The sequence below is a fragment of the Peromyscus maniculatus genome, chromosome 2 (assembly GCF_049852395.1).
Source record: "Peromyscus maniculatus bairdii isolate BWxNUB_F1_BW_parent chromosome 2, HU_Pman_BW_mat_3.1, whole genome shotgun sequence".
NCBI lineage: Eukaryota > Metazoa > Chordata > Mammalia > Rodentia > Cricetidae > Peromyscus > Peromyscus maniculatus.
Genome location: NC_134853.1, coordinates 150,784,466 through 150,807,060, shown reverse-complemented (window position 1 = coordinate 150,807,060; position 22,595 = coordinate 150,784,466). Strand labels below are relative to the sequence as shown.

The 22,595-nt window shown below is 50.5% G+C and overlaps 1 protein-coding gene and 2 non-coding genes across 18 annotated transcripts; all 3 read left to right on the top strand.

The window, feature by feature from the left end:
- Nucleotides 1-1,599: 1,599 nt before the first annotated feature.
- Nucleotides 1,600-21,819, top strand: Rcc1 (regulator of chromosome condensation 1). 16 transcript variants are annotated; one of them, XM_042271996.2, is made up of 13 exons: nucleotides 1,600-1,689; nucleotides 2,776-2,810; nucleotides 3,271-3,304; nucleotides 13,267-13,348; nucleotides 14,045-14,083; nucleotides 15,125-15,312; nucleotides 15,434-15,613; nucleotides 17,609-17,705; nucleotides 17,800-17,922; nucleotides 18,673-18,828; nucleotides 19,014-19,133; nucleotides 19,408-19,560; nucleotides 20,777-21,819. In XM_042271996.2, the coding sequence occupies exons 4-13, from the start codon at nucleotides 13,276-13,278 to the stop codon at nucleotides 20,950-20,952; spliced, it is 1,305 nt and encodes a 434-aa protein (XP_042127930.2). In that variant the 5' UTR covers nucleotides 1,600-1,689; nucleotides 2,776-2,810; nucleotides 3,271-3,304; nucleotides 13,267-13,275; the 3' UTR covers nucleotides 20,953-21,819. The 16 variants fall into 16 exon arrangements, 12 of the variants coding, with proteins under 12 accessions (XP_042127930.2, XP_042127932.2, XP_076421431.1 ...); XM_076565316.1 differs by lacking the exon at nucleotides 1,600-1,689 and adding an exon at nucleotides 1,911-2,009; XR_013049367.1 differs by lacking the exons at nucleotides 1,600-1,689; nucleotides 2,776-2,810; nucleotides 3,271-3,304 and adding exons at nucleotides 3,925-3,993; nucleotides 5,466-5,595; nucleotides 20,068-20,192.
- LOC121827732 (small nucleolar RNA SNORA73 family) lies at nucleotides 2,498-2,701 on the top strand. Its single transcript, XR_006070037.2, has one exon. It is a non-coding gene; the product is annotated as a small nucleolar RNA SNORA73 family (small nucleolar RNA).
- On the top strand, nucleotides 3,000-3,203 carry LOC121827731 (small nucleolar RNA SNORA73 family). The gene has a single exon (XR_006070036.2). It is a non-coding gene; the product is annotated as a small nucleolar RNA SNORA73 family (small nucleolar RNA).
- Nucleotides 21,820-22,595: the final 776 nt, after the last annotated feature.

Below are 22,595 nucleotides of genomic sequence, written 5' to 3'. Positions count from 1 at the left end.
GGGATCAAAGGCGTGCACCACCACCACCTGACTTGATCTTTTTTAAAAAAAATTTATTTATTTATTATGCATACAGCATGTATGACTGCAGGCCAGAAGAGGGGACCAGATCTCATTACAGATGGTTGTGAGCCACCATATGGTTGCTGGGAATTGAACTCAGGACCTCTGGAAGAGCACTTAGTTTTCTTAACCTCTGAGCCATCTCTCCAGCCCCTTGATCACTCTTTTTTAAAGACAGAATCTCTCTAAGTAGCCCTAGCTGTCCTGGAACTCACTACGTAGAAATGGCTGATTTCCAATTCATAGAGATCAGTGTGCCTTTTCCTCTACCTCCCAAGTGCTGGGATTAAAGGCCTGTGTCAGCATGCCCAGACATTCTTTCTCCCCCCCCCCCCCCTTTTTTTTTTCAAGACAGGGTTTCTCTGTGTAGCTTTGGAGCCTGTCCTGGAACACGCTGTGTTGACCAGGCTGGTCTTGAACTCACAGAGACCCACCTGCCTCTGCCTCCTGAGTGCTAGGATTAAAGGCTTGCACCACCACCACCCAGCTTCATTCTTTCAAGTTTATTCAATATTATTTCACAACAAAATTTGTGAGGCTTAGTTTCACATCTTAAAATCTGTGAAATATCATTTAGAATTGTAATAGTAAATAATGTATGTAATGCAATCAGCACACAATTTAATATATAAGAGGAACATGGTCAGTGTTTCTGCTCAGGCCAGCTTTAATCTGATGATACCATCAATTTATTCATCTGACTCCATACTCCATACATTATTGTTTGTGCATGTATTATGAGGGAGCGTTGTATGCATTGCAGGTTTTTGTGTGCAGTGCTGGGGTTCCGGATCCCGTACATCCAGTGAAAAATACCTGGATCATCAACATATTTTATTGTCAGCATCTTTATATTATAGTTTTATGTGTTTGGGTGTAAAGTGTGTATAACATTAAACGTTTTAACCAGAACCTCAAATTCTAGGCAGGAGTCCTCCTACTGAGAGTGCATGAGAGGTTTGGTGTGTGTGTGTGTGTTTAACTGGAGCTGAGGACCGAACCCAGGGCCTTGCACTTGCTAGGCAAGCGCTCTACCACTGAGCCCTTGTGTGTGTTTTAATGTGTTTGTTTATCTTTTATTTTTATGCGTGTTAATGTGCACCATGTATCTGCCGAAGACAGCTCATTTGTGAGCTGCGAGCTGCCATATAGGTACTGGGAATGGGAACTAGGTACTCTGGAAGAGCAGCCAGTGATCTTAACCACTAAGCCAGCTCTCCAGCCCCACACGGGGAAGTTTTTAACTGTAGTCAATTCTTGTAGAAGCACCCTTGTTCTGTATCAAACGTTTCTTCCATATACAAAGTGGATCCAAACTCTGCAATCTAGAAAGCATTCTTCTAGACGTCTTTTCTCATTTGCATATGCCAGTGTATCCAAGCAGGGAAAACAAACTGCACAACCTCAACAATCCGGCGCCTAGACGGTAGAAGCGCAAGAGCTCGCCAATCCGGAAGGAAGATCCCATTGGCCTTAGTGCATTTTCATTGGTCCTAGGTGCACACGTCGTCGCGCAGGCGCAGTCTGCAGTGCCTGACTTCCGGGCGTTTCATAAGGTATAAATTCGGCCGCGTCGGCGCTTTTCGGTCCTTTAAACAGTTGCAGCCGAGCTGTGGATTTCTCTCGGTGAGTTGCCTGGCTCTCCTTTCTCTGCTGCTGTGGGTTTGCTGACGGGGTTCGGCACAGGCTTTGAGTGGCAGGGCTGCGGCTGGGAAGGCCCCGCGTGGGAGGCCGGGTTCACTCGCGGAGCGAGGCTTCCCGGCGGACACGTGCTCCTCCCAACCCGGGGCCGGCCTGGGATTTTTCCAGGCAAACTCCTGGCGAGAGTGTCTCCATCCATCCGCTCTTCCTTAATGTTATCGCTGCTGAAGAAAAGCTTCCAGCCGGGCGGTGGTGGCGCACGCCTCTAATCCCAGCACTCGGGAGCCAGAGGCAGGTGGATCACTGTGAGTTTGAGGCCAGCCTGGTCTACAGAGTGAGATCCAGGACAGCCAGCAGCCAGGGCTACCCAGAGGAAACCCTGTCTCAAAAAAAGCCAGAAGAGCTTTCGTCCCTAGTTCATCCGCCATGTGACTACAGTAGTTAGCGGCTATCGTGGATAAGGTTTTAACTTAAAACAATTGCGCCTTGTTTCTAAGCTTTGTATTATTACCCTTCCCCGCCTGATAGTCGAATTTCTGCATTTTTTTGTTTTGGCGTTGCTTCATTTACGCTTATTCAGAGAGAACCAAGGTGCATGTCGATGACTTGACAGTTTGGCGGGAAGCGTGTTGTGTTCGGTTTGCATCCAAGAAGTCCGAGGGTGGCCATGATGTCTCAGTCTCAAGCCTGTAATGCCAGCACTTGGGAATCGGGCGCTTCTCCTAGCTGGAGGGTCAGGAGAAGATAGACAGTTGAGGCCCTTTGGGCGAGACAAACTCTGTACTGTGTCTAACCAACGTGGATACCCCGGGAGGTCACTCTCCCCGGGCTCTGTCCTGGTGGCGTACGGGAGCATAGGGCTTTGCCCCGTGATGTACAGTCCCTTTCCACACCGTTGGAGATGAAGCTGGGCTTCGAGTCTGCGCCTGCATATTCCTACGACTTCTCAGAGTCCTGTGGACGATGACTGAGGAGACAAACCATGCAGGAAACAGTCTTAAATCTCGAAATCTTGTTTCTAAAGTTGCTTTAGATTTTACTTACTGAAAAAAAAAATGCTTTCTTTTGCAGAACTGACCATCGATTACAAGTAACTCTTTGTTGAGGTAAGCTTACTCTGAATACTAGTGCCTGACCCGTGACCTTTGTTCCATTTTGGAACTAACGTATTAACCATTATCTGTACATTATTTCTAGTGGGGGGCTTTAATTCTTGCGGTCCTCAGAGACGGGTGTGATTTGGGGGCTTGAGTATTGGTTGGGGTTGGCAACCATTTGGGTGCTAGCCAGGCCTTCCAACGTGGATATCCCGGGAGGTCACTCTCCCCGGGCTCTGTCCTGGTGGCGTACGGGAGCATAGGGCTCTGCCCCGTGATGTACAGTCCCTTTCCACAACGTTGGAGATGAAGCTGGGCTTCGAGTCTGCGCCTGCATATTCCTACGACTTCTCAGAGTCCTGTGGACGATGACTGAGGAGACAAACCATGCAGGAAACAAAAGTCTGAGGTGCTAAGGGTTTCAGTGTGACGTTTTTTGGGAATCTAATCTTTGCTTATTTTTGTTCAGGAAAGAAGAGGATCTGCACATCTACCCGCTGAAGGTTAACTTGATGCTTGACTTTGGAGTCTTGTAACTATATGTAGTTTTTATGGGTTCAACTCAGCTGTCAGTACTAGGCAAACATTTCTGCCTAGGTCTTCTCAGACTGGTAAATGTAGATTGTATATATTGAAGAGACCTTATTGATGTCTAGAACTTTATATTTGTGCCCTTTTGAGGTCCATGTGGTGTGAAAGTAATTGCCTAGGATGTGCGAGGCCCTGTTCCTTTCTCCAAGGGGCCATGTGGTACTTCTTCATGCCTATAATCACTGTAATACTAGATAGAGTCAAGTAATTTCTATTCCTGTAAATGTGATATGCCTGACGAAACTAATGTTAATATTTATGTGAATTAAAGGATTAATTTTGACTATCTGTTTCCTTACTGGTTTACTGTTTCAGTACATGGGTGCAGTAGACTGCAGATGGTTTCTAGTTGGTCATGTTCACACTGAGTGGGTTTCATGCACCCAAGGGTTGAGAATGAATTCCTTGCTCTGGAATACATTGCAATAGGTCTGGTCCAGTGAATGAGCAGTGTGTTGAGGGTTCAGCTTAGCCATGACTGGCCTTGTGATGTGGTGGAGATGGTAGCTAGGTCATAATGGGAAGTCTTGATGACTTCCTGTGCTGGCTGCCCTTAATCTTGAGAAAGTCAAGACCCAGAATGATGGTGGAAAAGGAGAAGGTAGGCCTTGAAGATGCTGGGACAATGAGCTGTGAGTCTGGATCTGGTGCTGTAACTGCAGTGCTGGGCGAGTGTTGGCATGAAGTTTGCATGAAGCTGAGGTGTGACTGGCCTTGTCTGATAGAACTGTGGGTGTGGGGATCAGCTCTCGACAGTTGTTTCCTCACCCCACAGTGGGACTAAGACAATCTGGGGAGGGATAAACATAACGCACACCGGGTACCGGGGAAGGAAAATCCTGTATCTAGAGGCTCAGTGGAACTGCCCTTGGTTTTCCCACGATGCCTTCTGGACAGGCTTCCAGGTGCGGTGGACACGATCTATACTAGGCTACTTCAGAGTTGTCTCCCATCTGTTTAAACTTGCATAGTTATTCCTGCCCCTGTTCTGGTGGTTGATCCCACGGCCTAGGCAAGTACCCTTAATTTTGAAATAAATTGATAGCCTGCCACAGAACATTTTAATGAACACTTCAGTTGTAGTTAGATCTCTCTCCCTACCATTGATGCTCAGCTCATAGGTGGAGTACTGTGGAACAGGTTACTGTTTACTACTTCATTGTACAGGCCTGGCATATAGCTCAACCTAAATTCAAGGCCATCCAGGGCTACACAGTAAGAAACACAATGTCTCAAAAAAAAAAAAAGGATCTAGCCAGGAGTTCATAGTAAGACCCTGTTCTGAAAAATTCTGGGTCTGAGTGAAGATGTAGGTTGCTTCTTTGAGCTGACAGCATAACTCCCATTGTTACATGCTACATGCACTCTTGAATTCCAGGCCATCCTGTTTACGTAGACTGTCCTTATAAAGGAAAAATGGGGCTGGAGAAATAGTTAAGTGGTTAGAGCACATGCAGTCAGCCACGATGACCAGGTTTTACATCCTGGGCATCAAGATCACAGGCATGTAATTTCAGACGCGTGTATTAAAAGTATGCCCAAGGGCTAGGGATTAGTTCAAAGGTAGAGAACTTGCATGTGAGAGGCCCTGGGTTCAAGTTCCAACATTGAAATAAATAGGATAGCTTAATCCTGAATAGAAGTCAGGTTCCAACGCCCACTTTGACTATTTGCTTGATTTCCCCCTCCCCCTTTTTTTCCCCCTCAATATCCATTTAATTTTGTTTTGTTTTGTTTTTCAAGACAGGGTTTCTCTGTAGCTTTGGAGCTTGTCCTGGATCTCACTCTGTAGCCCAGGCTGGCCTGGAACTCAAGAGATCCGCCTGGCTCTGCCTCCCAAGTGCTGAGATTTAAGGCGGGCGCCAACAATGCCCAGCTGATAAATACATTTTAAAAATAAATAAATGGGTTTGAGGTGCAGGGTCTTGGTGAATCACCCCCCATAATCCTAACCCAAAAGTCTGAAGCAGGAGGATTAGGAGTTTGTAGACAGTCTGGGTACATGAGTCTCCCAAAACAAAGATTTTTATAAGGTAAGATAAGTGATGATTATTTTTCTGTAATTACATTAAGCCATGTGAATGATTAAGATCTTGGAGAAAGACAGCAGAGAGATCAGAATTTCCAGGGTGAAGCTTGGAGAAACTTCAGTTTATCATCCAAGAGAGGAGGTCATGATGGAGGCAGAGGTAAACCTGAAAAGGTAAGAGAAAATTAGGGGACTGCTCTGGGGCTGGCATGACATAATAGGGAAATGCAGTTAGGAAATAATCTTCCAGAGATGGCTCACTTGGTACAGGTGCTTGCTGCCATGTCTGAAGACTTGACTTTGCTCTCTGGGGTTCACATGGTGGAAAGAGAACTTACCCCTGCAAGTTGTCCTCTGACCTCCACAAGCACGCTAGTGTGAATATGCACACACACACACACACACACACACACACACACACACATGTAAGCTGTGGTGTCAGGTGAGTGTACAAAGGTAGTTGAGGGGCCCCTTCTCCAGCTCTGAACCCCACTTTTGCTAACAGGCAATCAAGGGACTGACCTTTTTTAGGTGCTGACCTTGCTCTTAACTGGGTATGATGGTGCACACCTTTATTCCCAGCTCTAGTGAGGCAGAGGCAGGCAGTCTGGTATCCACAATGAGAATGAGACCCTGTCTCAAACAAATGTAAAGAGAGAAATTGAAAACACACCAAAAATGTCCATTTAGGATGACTTTAGGAGTCAGAATTACCGTGAAACTGCAGAAAACAGTGTTCGTAGAGGTGACTGGCCTCAGATAGAAAGGCCATACACAGATATTCCAACATCGCCTCATTAAGTCCTACAGGGCTGCTTGTGTGAGGATGTTGGTGAGTGAGAGGTCATTTTGACTTCAATAGTTCCCCGCCTTATGTCCTCGCAACCTTGAACCGCACACTTAGGGAAAGCTCCCAACAAAAGACTGAGCTGCATCCAGAGGGTCCCTCTCCTACTTAGTGATTGATTGATTTTCTTTCTGAGAATCTCACTATGCACCCCCCTCCCCGCCCCCCCCCCCCCTGAATTTACATCCCTCCCGCCTCAGCCTCTGGAACTTTATATATGCCCAGGCCATGCCACCAACCCAGGCCTCTTACTCTCCTTGGTTCTACTTGACCCAAAGTTGTTATGCAGCCGGTGTTCTGCCTGCGTGTACGCCTGCAGGCCGGAAGAGGGCACCAGATCTCATTACGGATGGTTGTGAGCCACCATGTGGGTGCTGGGAATTGAACTCAGGACTTCTAGAAGAGCAGCCAGTGCTCTTACAGCTGATCCAGACCATTTATTTTTAATTTGTGTGTGTGTGAGTGCAGTGCGTGCAGACTGCAGAAGAGGCGCTGGAGCTGGAGAGATGGCTCACTGGTCAAGAGCGCTAAACCCTGGACCTACACCGCAGGTCACAACCATCTGTACTCCAGTACTATAGGGCATCAGGCAAGCCTTCTTTCTGGCCTCTGCAGGCATGGTAAACACATGATACACAGACATATGTAATAAGTAAATGTTACCCCTCCTAAATGCTTTTCCCATGTAGACTTAAATTAGAAAGTCATTCCTAGTTTGGCAGTGATGGCGCACACCTTTAACCCCAGCGGTAGGGAGGCAGAGGCAGGCGGAACTTTGTGAGTTTGCAGTCCAGCCTGGTCTACAGAATGAGATCCAGGACAGCCAGGGCTACACAGAGAAACCCTGTCTCAAAAGACAAAAAAAAAAAAAGAATCTGTTCTTGAGCCCAGGGCTGAATTAGATGGTACTGTACAGGTAATAGCTGGGTTTTTTTCAGCCCTCTGCACGGGCACTTTAAGAACAAGAACTATCAGCCTTGTTTTGCTCCGCACAGTTCTCACGCACCAGGTTTTCCCAAACAAACCAGGATTATCGAAGTCTCTCAGGTCGTCCCATTTTGAGGTCTCCCCAATAAAGCAGTCCTGTAGTGGGTACCAGCTGGAACACCCGGTCGCACTTCCTGCGCTGGCCGCCAGGGGCCGCCCGGCTCTTTGTTTTCCTTTCTAGCCCGGGTCGCGGCCGGAGGCCCGCAGAGCGCATGCTCGGGGCAGTTCGCCGCTGGCCGCCGAGCGCCAGAGTTGCTTGCGGCCGCCCCGCACCGAGGTAGGTCGCGCTCCGGTTCGCGGGGAGCCCGGGGGACGGGAAGCTGGGAGGTACGCGGCGCCGCGGCGGGCCGAGGTCGCCACCCGCGGGGCGTCGCGCGGGGCGGGCTGCACGTGAAGCGGGCGGCGCTGGGGGCGCGCGAGCTTCGGCCCGCGTGGGCCCCGCCTCGCCCGCGCACGGGCCGCGCAGCCCCTGAAGCCGCCGCGCTCCGGGCGCGCGCCCCGCCACGCGGCGGGAGATTCAAACGGCCGGGGGCGCGCGGGTGGCCGCCGGCAGGGAGGGAGCGGCAGCGTCGTCCACAGACGGTCGCCTGCCCTTCACCCCCATCAGCCCTGTGTCACCCCCGGTCGTTTACTGCCTGGCGGTTCCGCTCCGGAGCCCGTGGGGAACAATGGTGACCACGGCAGGCCTCCATGCCCGTTGCGGAGCGCAGGGGCTCCCTAGCGAGACTTGCATGGTTCCGCAGTTAGGGGCTCCTGGGATCAACAGAGTATGCCCGTGGGACTCGAGCGTGGCCGCTGCCAAGTCTTTGGTTCATCAGAAATTATGTCCTCCGACCACGTGTGCCCTGGCAGAAGTTGAGGGTGTGAACCGCCCTGGGAACTCCAAAGCGGAAGCCTTAACCGGGCGGGGATAGTTTTCCAGGTGAGGTGACCCGATAGGGTTTTGATAGACTGGTAGAGGCCGACTCTGGGTGGTGAGGTTGTAGTATGTTTTGGATAACAGGGTCAGGTTAATCCAGGCATGGGGCACAGCACTTGTAACCCCTAGAAGTGTTTGGGGTCACAGACATCAGTGGTTATGTGGAGCTTCCTGAGAACGGTTGGAGTGGGCGTGGAGGGCATAGAGAATGAAGGCTGCTTCACCCAAGGGCACCCTAGTGGAGCTTGGGAAGAGGAGTTAGAAGTGATTCACCGGGTTCGGGTTGCACAGACCACTAAGAACGGGAGTCTGGTCCTTACCTATACAATGAAGGTAAATGTTCCAAAGCCAGTGGATCTAACATCTTCTAGAAGCTATGGCTCCTCTCTCGGGAAAAGATGAACAGATAGTCCCAGGCAGTACCACATACTCACTGGACCTGGGTGAGGAACTTCCTGGTGTGAAGTGTGCTCCGCAGTTCCTAGCAGCAACAGGAGCAGCCTGCATCGGCATGCCTTCTGTCCCGGTAGCCTGTACCCCGAAGACATTCTTCAGCTCCCGGGTCTAGCCCCTAATCTGAGTGTAGGCGCGGGAAGGAACTGCTGCCGGGGTTGCCAGATACTCCAGAAATGGGACTGTGGTGAGGTCACAGGAGAACCCCCTGCTCCTGGTAGATTGTCTACCCATTTGCCCTAGCAGGTGAGGAGACAGGCTTGGAGCAGCTCCAGCTCTGATGGGCGTTGTCCCCTGGGGGTTCACCTCAGCCATGCATGGCTGCACACCTGTCCCTGCCGTGAGGACAGGTCTGAGCTCTTAGAGGATCCTACACTGTAGGTGCTTATTAATGGAAGGTGACTCCTTTCTGGTTTTTACTTCTGAGTCTTGCTCACTCTTCCAGTTTTTAAACTCCTCAAAGATGGATCCTGGGGAGTGGAAGTGGGAATGCAGATGTGGTGACAGGAGACAGGTCTTCTTGGTTTTGTTTATGTGCATGAGTGATTGGCGTGTGTGTGTGTGTGTGTGTGTGTGTGTGTGTGTGTGTGTGTGTGTACCACAAGCATGCAGTGGCCCAGGGAGGCCAGAAGAGGGCATTGGATCCCCTCGGACTACAGTTACTGTGGTTTGTGAGCAGCTGGGAACCAAACCTGGGTCCTCTAGAAGAGCAGCCAGTGCTGAGCCACCTCTCTAGGCCTGGTTATTTGTTGGAACCGGTGTGTAGACCAGGCTGGCTTGAACTTGTGGACATCAGAAATCCTGCCTCTGCCCTGCACAGCCAACTCACCCGCGTTGTAGAAGTTGCTGCCCTTCCCCTGCGTTGCTTCTGGGTTTGTGCACACCGCCAAGTGCCCATGGAGAACGGGGGTACCTCAGGACCTCTCCCTGCAGCGGTGGACTCAAGACCTCTTAGATGGAGCACCAGCCCACCCAGGCAGGCCCAGCTGCCCTCCCCTCCCGCCCTTGGCTCTGCCTTCCCCTCCTTGAGTTTGGCCAAACTTATCAGGGATCCCGAGACACTTGCTCAGGCCGTCTTAAATTCCTACCCGGGTCATAATGTGCCTCTAGCTGACATTTTTGGGTGGTGATGGTGAGACAGGGTCTTGCCTTGTTGATCTTGTCCGCTTCCCGGGTTCTGGGATCATAGGTTTGTACTGCCACAAACAGCACAGTTTTTTTCTCCCTTTGAGAACGAAAAAGTCAAGGCTAGGTGGTGGCACACGCCTTTAATCCCAGCACTCAGAAGGCAGAGGCAGGGGGATCTCTGAGTTTGAGGCCAGGCTGGTCTGCAGAGTGAATTCTAGAACGGCCAGGGCTACACAGAGAAACCCTGCCTCAAAGTTTTACAAAAAAAAAAAAAAGTGCCTGGGTCCTTTTCCCGTCTCCCCTTTGCTGTATGAACATGGGTGAGTAAGTTTACCGTTGTATCAGTTTTTCCTCCACCATGGTAGAGGGGTGACAGTGTCTTCAGCCTTTCTGAGTTGGGTTGGGTGTGTTGTGTGTGGTGTGATGTGTTCGTGTGAATGGACATGGGGACTGCATGTGCTCGTGGGGCGGAGGTTTGACACAGGCTTCCTAACTTGATTGTGTCCTTACTTTTGGAGACAGGGCATGTCACTGAACCCAGAGTTCATCCGTCAGGGTCCCCGGGCAAGCCAGTGAGCTTCAGGGATCTGTACCCACCCCACCCTGACTTCCCTGCGCTAGGATTGTAGGAGTGTGCTGGGCCTAGCGTTCTGAGGGTGTTGGGCTCTGAACTCAGGCTCATATGCCTGCACAGCAGTCGCTTTACTGACTGCGTCTTCAAAGCCTCTTGGTTTGTGTTTTGAGGCAGGGTCTCATGTAGCCTTGGCTGTCTTCACCCTGGCTATGTGGCTGAGGATGGCCTTGACCTCACAAATGCTAGGGTTACAGGCATTTGCCACCATGCCTGACTTCAGCTTGTTTTGAAAAGTAAAACTTTTTTGTACAGCAAAGATTCACGAGTCATTTTCTGGTGTCTTGTGTGTGGGGGAATGATGGGTTGGGCAGGAAGAGAGGAGCAAGGTGACTTTTTTTTGTTTTTTTGTTTTTTTGGTTTGTTGAGAGGGTTTCTCTGTAGTTTTGGTGCCTGTCCTGGAACTCACTTTGTAGCACAGGCTGGCCTCGAACTCACAGAGATCTGCCTGGCTCTGCCTCCCGAGTGCTGGGATTAAAGGCGTGCACCACCACCGCCTGGTGAACAAGGGTGACTTTTGTAACGCTCTTACTTTCTTGCTAGAATGGAAGCTCCGTGAGTGCAGGAAGCGGGTTAGCCACCTCTGGCTTTGCGTCTTGGCTCAGCCCCAAAGAGCAGTCATTTGCAGTGTGAGGAGAGGGGGTCTCAAAGAGGCAAATAGGAAGGGAGGCGATCCCCTTGCTGGGGGAATGGAAATTGTGCAGAGTTCAGAATGGCCACCTCATGACAAGCCTGGGCCAGCCACAACCCACACAGGCTCTGCAGGATCCTGGGCCTGTTTAGCATGTCTTCTGGTCTCCTCCCTCCGAGTCAGTCTAGCCTTGTGTCCATCCCTTCTGAGTGGACCCCTGGGAAGCCTGAGGCTTTTGGACCTTACTTACAGGAGGAGGCATGGGGATGGGGGTGGGGTGGTCCTGACCAGATCCCCAGCAGACAGTGAGAAGGGCCTGGGCCTTTCACTTCCGCTTGTTGCCTGGAGCAGAGTTTTTGTTTTCCTGTCAGGTGAAGGATCCGTGAGCTTGGTGAGCTTGCTTAGATTCCAGTAGGTTTGTGTTACCTGGGGAAGACCCTAAACACCACCCCAGCATCCCACCAGTGAGTAAACATTTACTCTGGGACCATTTTTATTTACTTGTTATTATTTATTTATTACTGGGTTTCTGTTTGTTCCTTTTTAAAACTGAGTCTCTTTAGATAACACTGCCTGTCCTGGAGCTCACTATGTAGATAGACCAGGGTGACTAGTCTGCCTGCCTCTGCCTCCTGAGTGCTGGGATTAAAGACCCACCACTCTCAGCTTGCTTGCTTGCTTTGGTTGGTTGGTTGGTTGGTTGGTTGGTGGTTGGTTGGTTTTTCAAGACAAGGTTTCTCGGTGTAGCTTTGATGCCTGTCCTGGAACTCGCTTTGTAGACCAGTCTGGCCTTGAACTCACAGAGATCCACCTGGCTCTGCCTCCCGAGTGCTGGGATTAATGCCAATGTGCGACCACTGCCCAGTCCAGCTTTTACTTTTATCTCTTTATTTATTTTGGTTTTCAAGAAAGGGTTTCTCTGTGTCTGGCTGTCTTAGAACTCACTATGTAGACCACACCGGCCTCGGACTCAGACCCGCTTGCCTCTGCCTCCTGAATGCTAGGACTAAAGGTGTGTTCACCCAGCCCAGCTTATTTTAATTGAAACTTGTTATTTTCCTGTTACGGAGTGAAACCCAGAACCTCAGAAACACTAAAGGAGCACTCTGCCAATGAGCCACACCCCAGCAGTGTGCAATCAGTCCATCTAACCCTCCATGTCAGCCACTCGTGGAAGCACATGCCTGTAAATTCAGCTCAGGTGTAGGTCGGAAGGGGAGGAGCTCAAGGCCGTCCTAAGCTGCACTGGACCCTGTCTCAAAATAATAATAGTTAATAATAAGCTAAAGGGGATGGTAGCAGGAGCTTTTAGACTGCTTGGTTTGGGGTATGGGTTTTGTGTTAGGTGGTTTGTTGTTGTTTTGCTTTGTTTGGAGATGAGGTCTCCCTGGGTAGCCCTAGCTGGCCTGGAATTTATTGTGTAGACCGGAGATCTGTCGGCCCCTGCCTCCTGAGTGCTGGGGTTACCAGCGTGTACCACTTGTTTTTGATGTTTGTGTGTGTGTGTGTGTGTGTGACTGGCTGGCCTGGAATTTGGGATGCTACAGTGCTGGGGTCAGGAGTAGGCACCATACCTGGCTTCTGTCTGCTCTTCTTTATCACAAGGAACATCTTTCCATTCAATAGATTTGTCTCTAAAAAAATGTAGTTTTTGATGGCTTCACACCATTCCATCATGTATATTCTACCTGTGTGACCAGTCTGCTCCTCCTGACTCCACATTCCTAGTGTGAGAGCACAGTTGTGGGCCACCAGGCCCGATTTTTAATGCAGTGCTGGGATTTGAACCAGGATCGGACTTGAAGCTTAGGCCGATTCTCACCAGGCTGAGGTATATCCCTAGTCTTTAGTCCACTACTATTAATCCGGTGGTTGCTCGCTTTCCCCCTCCAGTGTTAACAGCACCAGAGAATATTTGTGTGCTTGGTCATTACACACACAGTTATCACACAGTTCTGGGGTATGTGCTGAGAGGTGTTAACTGCTGGGTGACTCCTCTTTCTTTTTAGGGGTTTTTGTTTTGTTTTGATTTTTCAAGACAGAGCTTCTCTGTGAAACAGTCCTGGCTGTCCTAGAACTCACTCTATAGATCAGGCTGGTCTCGAACTCACAGAGATCCATCTGCCTCTGCCTCCCAAGTAACGGGATTAAAGGCGTGGCACTGTCTGGCACTTTTTAGGGTTTTTGATAAATACTGCACAGGAAATTGTTTGTGATTCTGACATGTAGTATTTGGCTGGGTTTTTCAGGACAGGAAGATGCCACCCAAGCGCATAGCTAAGAGAAGGTCACCCCCCGAAGATGCCATCCCCAAAAGCAAGAAGGTGAAAGGTAAGCTGGCCTCGATCCCTTCCTGGCTCTGAGTGGTCTCAGAACCCACAGTGAGCTCTCTAGGCCCATGCTCCTTCCTCCCTGGCTTGCAGCTCTGAGGGGCTTAGATATCTGTCTGGAACCCCTGCTCAGCGGAGGTTCTCTTGCATCTCACCTAGTCCAACCCTGTAGCAGTCAGAGGAGAGGCCTAGGCTGAGGTGATCAGAGAGCACTCTGAGCAGTGCTCTCAGACAAAGAAAAAAACCCCAAGATGCTAGGACTTGGCCCCAGGCAAATACATTATGATTTGGTCTGTCTAAAGTACTTTGACTCCTCCCCCTGATAATGGGAAAAGTCCTTGGCTTAGGTCCATTTGCTCTGACTGGGCAGCTTGAAAGCCTGAGGCTCTTGGACCTCCTGGGCTTCAGAGGTGGGTTCAGGTCCTAGCTCTCCCACGTTGTCGTGTGTAACCACAGGCATGCCACTTAATCTGCCTGAGGTTGAGTTTCCCTTGATAGAGTGGAGAGGAGAACTCCATCAACCTGTCTGAGTTGTCGGGGGTTAGATGAGATAATGTCCCAACTTCATTTGAGGGACCTGTCCTGTAATTTTTCTCTCTCCTACAACCCCAGAGTGTGGCGAAGACGAGAGAACTTGACCCCTAGCATGGGAGGGGAGAGTGTAGCCGCATGCTCAGACAGTGTCTGTCTTTTGCAGACGCTCGTAACCGCGGTCCTGCCGCCCGCTCCTGCCAAGGTGCCTGTGGGCCAAACCCAACTGACCAGAAAACCCAACCAGATGGCTCCCTGCCTGGTGCAGCCTCTGTGCAGCCGCAGTGGCCCTGGCAGCTGAGGCCACACCCCTGGGGAAGGGACTGGATGCCATTGACTGGAGGGCTGTGGCAGGTTTCCATTGGCTGCCACGAGGCTTTGCACTACCTACTGGTTGGCCACACCTCTCTGCAAATGCATCTGTGGGTTCTTACTGTACCTTCCTGTTCCTCTGAAGCTGTCAGTGTGCTGCCCATGCTGGCCAGAGGGGTGGGGTGGTCTGTTTTCCTCCTGTATCACGGTCTGGGGGTGGAGGGTCACTCAGATGGAGGCCGTAAATGCTCTAGCCCAGGAAGTCTCCCCGAGTCCAGTGCAAACACTACTAATTAGCTCTGTGAACCTGGGCAGGTGTTTGACCCTGTGGGAGGCTCTGTTCCGTGTCCCGTAAAACAGTGTCTTCTATTTTTGATGTTTGTTTGGGATAGAATAGCCCTGGCTATCCTGGAACTCGCTGTGTTACCCAGGCTGGCCTTGAACTCCCAGAGATCTGCTTGCCTCTGCCCTCAAGGGATGGGATTAAAGGCGTGCGCCACCAGGCCTGGCAACGGGGTCCTTCTAAATTTGAGAGGTCTGCAGAGCCAGCTAGTGTTGGTAGAGTAAGCAGTCAGTAACAGGTTGGCACTGTGGATCCACATCTGTGACATGGGCTCATGGGAAACTATCTTGTGCCCTCCCTGCCCTCATGCCCTGCCCACCGACATCCATCTCACTGTGGAGTGTCTCCTGTTTGTCTTTCCACTTCACGTCAATAACGTGCTTGGGTTTCAGTCCTCACGGAACCCCTGAGACAGATACCCTTGTCATCCTCTCTTCACAGATGAGGACACGTAGGCCCACAGAGGTCTTATCTATAGCCTGTTGGTAGAGCAAGGGCTTGAACCCCAGGTCATCACGATCCCAGAGCCCATGCCATGCCCTCTGCTGCCCTCCTCCTGCACACTCAGGGGCTGTCTTCTCCACCCTTCAGTCTCACACAGGTCCCACAACACAGAGCCAGGTTTGGTGCTGACCCTGGGCCAGGGCGACGTGGGCCAGCTGGGGCTGGGCGAGAGTGTGCTGGAGAGGAAGAAGCCGGCCTTGGTGCCCCTTCTACAAGATGTTGTGCAGGCTGAGGCCGGGGGCATGCATACCGTGTGTCTGAGCCGAAGTGGCCAGGTAGGTCACAGGGTTGGGATAGGTTGGATGGGGCCTGGGTGCAAGGGTGTGTGACAAGGAGTGGCCTAAGTGAGTAGGTCACGGAACCAGACTCTATGCTAACGGGACACCCTGGGCCCAGGTCTACTCCTTCGGCTGCAATGATGAGGGTGCCCTGGGCAGGGACACATCGGTCGAGGGCTCAGAGATGGTCCCTGGGAAAGTGGAGCTGCAAGAGAAGGTGGTCCAGGTGTCGGCGGGGGACAGCCACACGGCAGCCCTTACCGAAGATGGCCGTGTCTTCCTCTGGGGCTCTTTCCGGGTAAGACGGTCTGGAAGGTTGTGCAGGGGCTGGCCCGCCAAAGTGACTCAGGATACCCAAATGATCCACTTTGCTGTCCCCGCTATGCCTGCTTTCTGGTGGGAATGGAAGGTAAGGGCCACATACGTAGGTGGGGCCCAGATTTGAATCCTTGGTATCTTATCTGGGACTAGTCACACCACTGGCTACTTGCTTGAATGTGATGAAATATTTGTCTTTGAGAAGGGGTAGGGCAAGGATGTCTATGAGCTGCAGCTGATCTTGGAAGCTGTTGTGTCTTTTCATCCCTTTCTCATTCTCAACCCTGTTCTAGAGGCTTTGAGAGAAAGATTTGTGGGGGTGGAGAGTATCACTTGGTTGTTCTAAGGCAGGGGAGTGTAGTCTTTGTTTTTTTGTGGGTTCTATTTCCTAAGACAAGCGAGGTCTCATGTATCTCAGGTTAGCCCCATACTGACTATATAGCTGAGGATGACTTTGAACTTCTGATGCTCCTGCTCCCATCTCCTGGGTTCTGGAATTAGGGGGATCAAGCCCAGGACTTTGTGTATGCTAGGCTAGCCCAGTGTCAAGGGAGCTCCAATCCAGCACAGGAAATGTAGTTTCAGTATTGTGGCTGGAAAGATACCTCGGGGGTAAGACTATGTCCTTCTCTTGCGAGGACTTGGGTTCAATTTGCAATACCCACATAGCAACTCTTAGCTGTCTATAACTCAGGTTCCAGGAGATCCAGTGCCTTCTCATTCTTTTGGGCACCAGGTACACATGGTGCATAGACATACATGCTTGGAAAACACCCGTACACATTAAAAGTAAATTTATTAAGGATATTGTAAAAACAATTACTCAATTATTTATTTTTTGTTGTTTTGTTTTTCTTTTCTTTTTTTTTTTTTTTTTCAGACAGGGTTTCTCTGCGTAGCTTTGCGCCTTTCCTGGAGCTCACTTGGTAGCCCAGGTTGGCCTCGAACTCACAGAGATCCGCCTGCCTCTGCCTCCCGAGTGCTGGGATTAAAGGCGTGCGCCACCATCGCCCGGCTGTTTTGTTTTTCAAGACAGGGTTTCCTCTATATAGCTTTGCGCCTTTCCTGGAACTCACTCTGTAGCCCAGGCTGGCCTAGAACTCAGAGATCCACCTGCCTCCCAAGTGCTGGGATTAAAGGCGTGCGCCACCACTGCCCAACTTATTTACTTATTTTTTGAGGCAGCATCTCTATGTAGTTCTGGCTGTCCTAGAGCTTGCTTTGTAGACCAGGCTGGCCTTGAACTCATAGAGATCCTCCTGCCTCTAGGATTAAAACTGTACGCTATCATGCCAGGCTCTCATTTATTTATTTTTTTGAGACAGGGTCTTGATGTGTATCCCTGACTGGTTTGGAGCTCACTATATAAACGAGACTGACCTCAAACTCAGAGATCTTATTTTACATAGGGTAGTGCTAGGATTAAAGGAGTTTGCTAGCATGCCCTGTACTATTGTAACCTTTTTTTTTTTTTCCTTTTTCTTTGAGACAGGATTTCTCTGTGTAGTCCTGGCTGTCCTGGATCTCGCTCTGTAGACCAGGCTAGCCTCGACCTTACAGAGATCCGCCTGCCTCTGCCTCCCAGAGCGCTGGGATTAAAGGTGTGCGCCACCGCCACCTGGCTTGTTGTAAACATTTTCATGGAGAACTTTTCAACACAGAAATGCTCAGAATAATGTACTGCACCTCTGTCTTCTTGCCATGCCGCTTCAGCAGTGAATTGACGTTGAGCCGGATTTGCTTACCCCCGCTCCCATCTTTACCCTGGCTTACTGTATTTGACACAGTTCCCAGACTCTGGATGTTGTCATTCTTCAGTGTATCCCTGTGTGGCCAGGGCCCTGCCTGTCACACTGTCTATATCTGCTACCACCCCCTGCCCTTCACCAGGCAACTGTCATGGTCCCAGCAAGCTGGTCTTGGCTGTTACAGAGCAGCAGGACTGACCGCTTAAGTGTCTGCCTCTCCTTTCTAGGACAATAATGGTGTGATCGGGTTGTTGGAGCCCATGAAGAAAAGCATGGTGCCCATTCAAGTGCAGCTGGACATGCCTGTGGTAAAGGTGGCCTCAGGTGAGTGTTAGGCACACTGTGGACAGGAGCTGTGACAGCCAGCCTTGGGTCTTCCACATAAGCTCTTCATCTCCTGCCTTCCTCTCATCTTCAGGGAACGACCACTTGGTGATGCTGACGACTGATGGAGACCTCTACACCTTGGGTTGTGGGGAGCAGGGTCAGCTGGGCCGTGTGCCTGAATTATTCGCCAACCGTGGTGGCCGTCAGGGCCTTGGTAAGTGGCTTTGGTACCTCCAGCGGGATGATTTCGTAAGCTGTTCCCTGGCCAAAGTAAAAGGCAGGAGGGATTTGTTGAGGTGTAGATCCAAAACACTTGCAGTGTTCATTAGGAACTCAGACTGGCCAGTGGTGGCTTACGCCTTTAATCCTAGCACTTGAAAGGCAGAGGTAGACAGACCTCTGCGTTCGAGGCCAGCCTGGACTACAGAGCAAGTTCCAGGACAGCCAGGGCTACACAGAAACCCTAACTCGGAAAACAAACAGACAAACAAACAACCCTCAGGCTTTAAGCTGGCATGGTGGCAGATACCTTCAATCCTAGCACTCAGGAAGTAGAGGAGTATGAGTCTCTGAGTTTTAGGCCAGCCTGGTATACATAGTTCTAGGCCAGCCAATAAATAATGGGACCCTCTCAAAAAAGGGGGGTGGGGACCCTCAGACTGTGGAGGCTGACTCCTCCTCTCTAACCTCCCCCTCCACCCCTTTTGGTTACTGTGAAGAGAGAAATGACTTAATCAGAAAATACCTGGCATTTAAGTTCCGCTCAAGCTTTTCTTCTCTTGGCTGTTAAAAATATGGGCTGTGTTTGAATGCCACTGGCCTGAGTTACCTCTTCTGTAGCAAGGATGGCTCTGCCTAGCCTCTTCTGTAGCAAGGATGGCTCTGCCTAGCCTCCTTCAGGGACTTCTGTGGAAGAGAAAATGCCCTGTGTCTGTCACTGACCCTGGCTGCTTCCTTCCTGCAGAGCGACTCCTGGTCCCCAAGTGTGTGCTGCTGAAATCCAGGGGAAGTCGGGGCCGTGTGCGGTTCCAGGATGCCTTCTGTGGGGCCTATTTCACTTTTGCCATCTCCCGCGAGGGCCATGTATATGGCTTTGGCCTCTCCAACTATCACCAGCTTGGTGAGTACCAATCCTAGCATCATGTTTGACGCGATGGCCTTGATCCCGATCAAGCTTTCAATCTTTGTTTTTGCTTTGTGTGGTACCTGACCCCTCAGAGCTATGGTGTAAGGTCGCTTTTCTGGGGATGGGTGGGGCTGGCAGTGAGCATGGAAGCTTCTGGAACACCTTACTCTTGACAACAGGAACTCCAGGCACTGGATCTTGCTTCATTCCTCAGAACTTGACATCCTTCAAGAATTCCACCAAGTCCTGGGTGGGCTTCTCTGGTGGCCAGCACCATACAATCTGCATGGATTCAGAAGGTAGGACACCCAAGTCCTTCTACATAGGAGACAGTAGTCCTTGATACAGCCAGGTCCCTAGGACTATAGTTTGGGCCAGACATAGATTGCATTGGTAAGGTTGTCCTGGATGCCCTGGGGGGTTGTATAGAGTGTCTTCTAGCTCCCACCCCCAGGCTCTGAGACCACCATCTGAGAGTAGAGCTGACCCTCAAGGACATGGGGATTCACTTGGTGTACAGTCTGTTTTACTTAGACTCTGCCCTGCTGATACTCACTTCTCCTTATCCCACAGGAAAAGCATACAGCCTGGGCAGGGCCGAGTATGGGCGGCTGGGCCTTGGAGAGGGTGCTGAGGAGAAGAGCATACCCACCCTCATTTCCCGGCTGCCCGTCGTCTCCTCAGTGGCCTGTGGGGCCTCTGTGGGGTATGCTGTGTCCAAGGATGGTGAGTGCGGCTCCTTGGACCTGGTGGGGTTGGTGTATGACTCCTAGCACATTCTTGAGGTTGCACTGGAGATGACACTGTTTTGCCATTGGCCCTCAGAAGCCCTGGGGTGTTTTTGCTGTTCTTTTGCTTTGGTTTTGAGACGGGGTCTCACCTCTGCCTTCTGAGTGTTGAATCACAAACATGTGCCATCGTGCTGGGCTCAAAAATATAACTGAGTCTTTTTCTCTCCTGCCAGCCAGCTCCCAAATAATGACACAGAGACTTCTTATTAATTATGAAAGCTTGGCCTATAGATTCTTCCTCCTCTTCTTTTCTCTCCTCAGAAATCCCGCCTATACCTCCTGCCTAGCTATTGGCCATTCAGCTTTTTATTACACTAATCACAGCAATACACCTTCATACACAGTGTGCATATATCCTACAGCACAAGAATACTTTTTTTTTGTTTATGTTGTATTGTCTGCATGTATGTGTATGTGCTGTGTATGTGCTTGGTGCCTGCAGAGGCCAGGAGAGGGCATAAGATCCCCTGGGACTGAAGTTACTGTCGGTTGTGAGCAGCCATGTGGGTCCTGGCTAGTCCAGCAGAAGAGGAAGTGGACACATAGCAGCCAGAGCCTGAGAAAGAGGTGCACAGCCAGGGGTCCTGCAGAACTGAGGCTGGAGAGGTGTTTGTGCTTACCTGGGAGGATGTCCTCACGACGTGGGGTCTGTACTGCAGCGTGGAAACTGGGTCCTTTGTGAAAACAGAGGACAGACCAGGTGTTGTGGCACACACTTTTAGTCCCAGTACTCAGGAGGCAGAGGCAAGCACATCTCTGAGAGTTTGAGGCTAGCCGGGGCTACAGAGTGAGACCTTATCTTTAAAAAAAAAAAACAAAAAAACAAAAAACTTAAAAGACCACCAGAGGGTAGCATATCAAACCCAGGAGCATCCTAAATAGTCTGAAAGGTGGCTGTTTCCAAGAACAAGGATTTAGGATGTAGTCCCTCCCCACCCCCCAAATGCTATGTGTTGTACCCTGGGTAGGAAGAATGCAGTGGAGAACACAATCTCCGCTCTTCCAAACTCCCTTGAACTCCTGGGCTGGGACCTTGCCAGACTGCTATTGGTCAAGGCCAAAATTGACCCCCATGTCCCAGGTGTCTCCTGGTATGGCAAGGCAGGCCTGAGGACTCCAAAGACAGCCACCTCTTTTCCTGTTCCTTCTAGGTCGTGTCTTTGCCTGGGGCATGGGCACCAACTACCAGCTGGGCACAGGGCAGGATGAAGATGCCTGGAGCCCTGTGGAAATGACTGGCAAACAGCTGGAGAACCGAGTGGTCTTAACTGTGTCCAGCGGGGGCCAGCACACAGTCTTATTAGTCAAGGACAAGGAGCAGAGCTGATGAAGTCTTTGTGGGCCTGGCTTCTGGCCCCCAACCAGCTTTCTAGAACAAAAGAACAGCCAACTACAGATTCCAGAAGGCCCTTCCCCACCCCGAGCAGCTATCATCTCCTTTCCCATCACCACAGCAGAATCCTCTCCTTCTGTTTCCTCCTCTTTTCTGGTCATCCTGGGACTTGCAGGATGAGGGGGGATAGGAAGGCGTCTTGGAAGGAGCTTTGCTTACCTTAGACTCAGTCCTTAGACCTTTCCCTTGACTGCCCTGCCTCCTGCGGTCCGAGCAGGCCCTGGCTCTTGCCTACAAAACCCAAAACTTCCTGCCCTGGGGTTTTGGTACCTACACTCTGAAAAGTTGGGAACTCCATCAAGCCACCCTTCCTGTGTGCCACTTTTTCTGTTCCTAACATTAGTTTACAAGGAGACAAAGCGTGTAGTCATCAGATCCAGTTGTCGTGGACCCATGCCTGGGGAGAGCTGGACAAAGGCTTTGCAAGGCTGTGGGTGACCTAAGCCAAATGTTTGGCTCTAAACAGGTGTCCATGGAGGAAAACAGTGACCCACTGGAAAAAAATCCAACTAGCCCTCCCATAAGCACAAAGCACCCCACTGTCTCCTGGGCATCACCTGTGCATTCCCCATCTGGTCAGCCTTTCTGCCACTGAGGACTGGGAAGCCATGCTGGGCTCTGCTGGGCAGTCAAGGCAGGGTATTGGGCAAGGGAGGGTGGAGGAAAGGGCTTGGAGGGGCAGAGGCTGGTCCTAAAAGAAGGAAGTAACAGTGGCTGAGAAAATAGTTTTAATTATAAAATATTTTGGAAGGGAGAGTGAAATCTTTTAACACTTTGAATAAATTTAGAGTTTTATAAAAATGGGCTTTGTTTTATGCAGTTCTCTGGAGTTGTGTTGTTGATTTTAAAGGAGCACCTGCCATGTGCCACACCTGCCGTGTGCCAGGCATTAAGAGGGCAGGGTAAACATGCCTGGGAGCCTGTGGTCAGGGCTGTGACCCACACGGCTGCTCGCTCCAAACTCTGGAAAAGACAAGAGGTGCTTGGGTAGTTATGTAGTAGGAACCACTGCAGTTCCTTCACGATCATGATGCACAAGAGATGGAGTAGATTCTTTTTTTTAGTGGGCTCTCAGTGTAGCTCAGGCTGACCTACTCAACCTCCTGTCTTAACCTCCTGAGTGCTGAGATTACAGGCCTGGCTTTGGGATGGAATTTTTTAAATCTCAAACCAAGGTTTTTTGTTTAAATTTTGGCAAGATCTTACTATGTGTCCCTGGCTGGTCTGGAACTCACTATGTAAAAACAGGCTAGCCTTAAACTCACAAAGATCTGTCTGCCTCTGCTTCCAGCGTTTTTGGATTAAAGTCCCACAACCACCACACCTGGCCCAATTCCTTCTGTACAACAGCTCTGGCTGTCCTGAAACTGTTTGTAGACCAAACTGACCTCGAACTCACAGAGATCCTCCTGCATTTTCGACAGTTGGTGTGTTTGCTTAAATCTTAACTTTACTGCCCTGTGGTAAGACATTTCCTGGGAAGGTGCTATACACATGTGTGTCTACTCACCCAAAGTAGGGAGCCTAGAATAGACTAAATTATGGATACCACCAAAATCCAATTTGATGAACCAGTG

What these genes read in the sequence shown, in the direction of transcription:
- Rcc1 (XM_042271996.2), top strand. Translation starts at nt 13,276, where the DNA reads ATGCCACCCAAGCGCATAGCTAAGAGAAGGTCACCCCCCGAAGATGCC. An exon ending in CAAAAGCAAGAAGGTGAAAG is followed by an intron (nt 13,349 to 14,044) that starts GTAAGCTGGCCT and finishes TGTCTTTTGCAG; the next exon opens with ACGCTCGTAACCGCGGTCCT. An exon ending in CTCCAACTATCACCAGCTTG is followed by an intron (nt 18,829 to 19,013) that starts GTGAGTACCAAT and finishes TCTTGACAACAG; the next exon opens with GAACTCCAGGCACTGGATCT.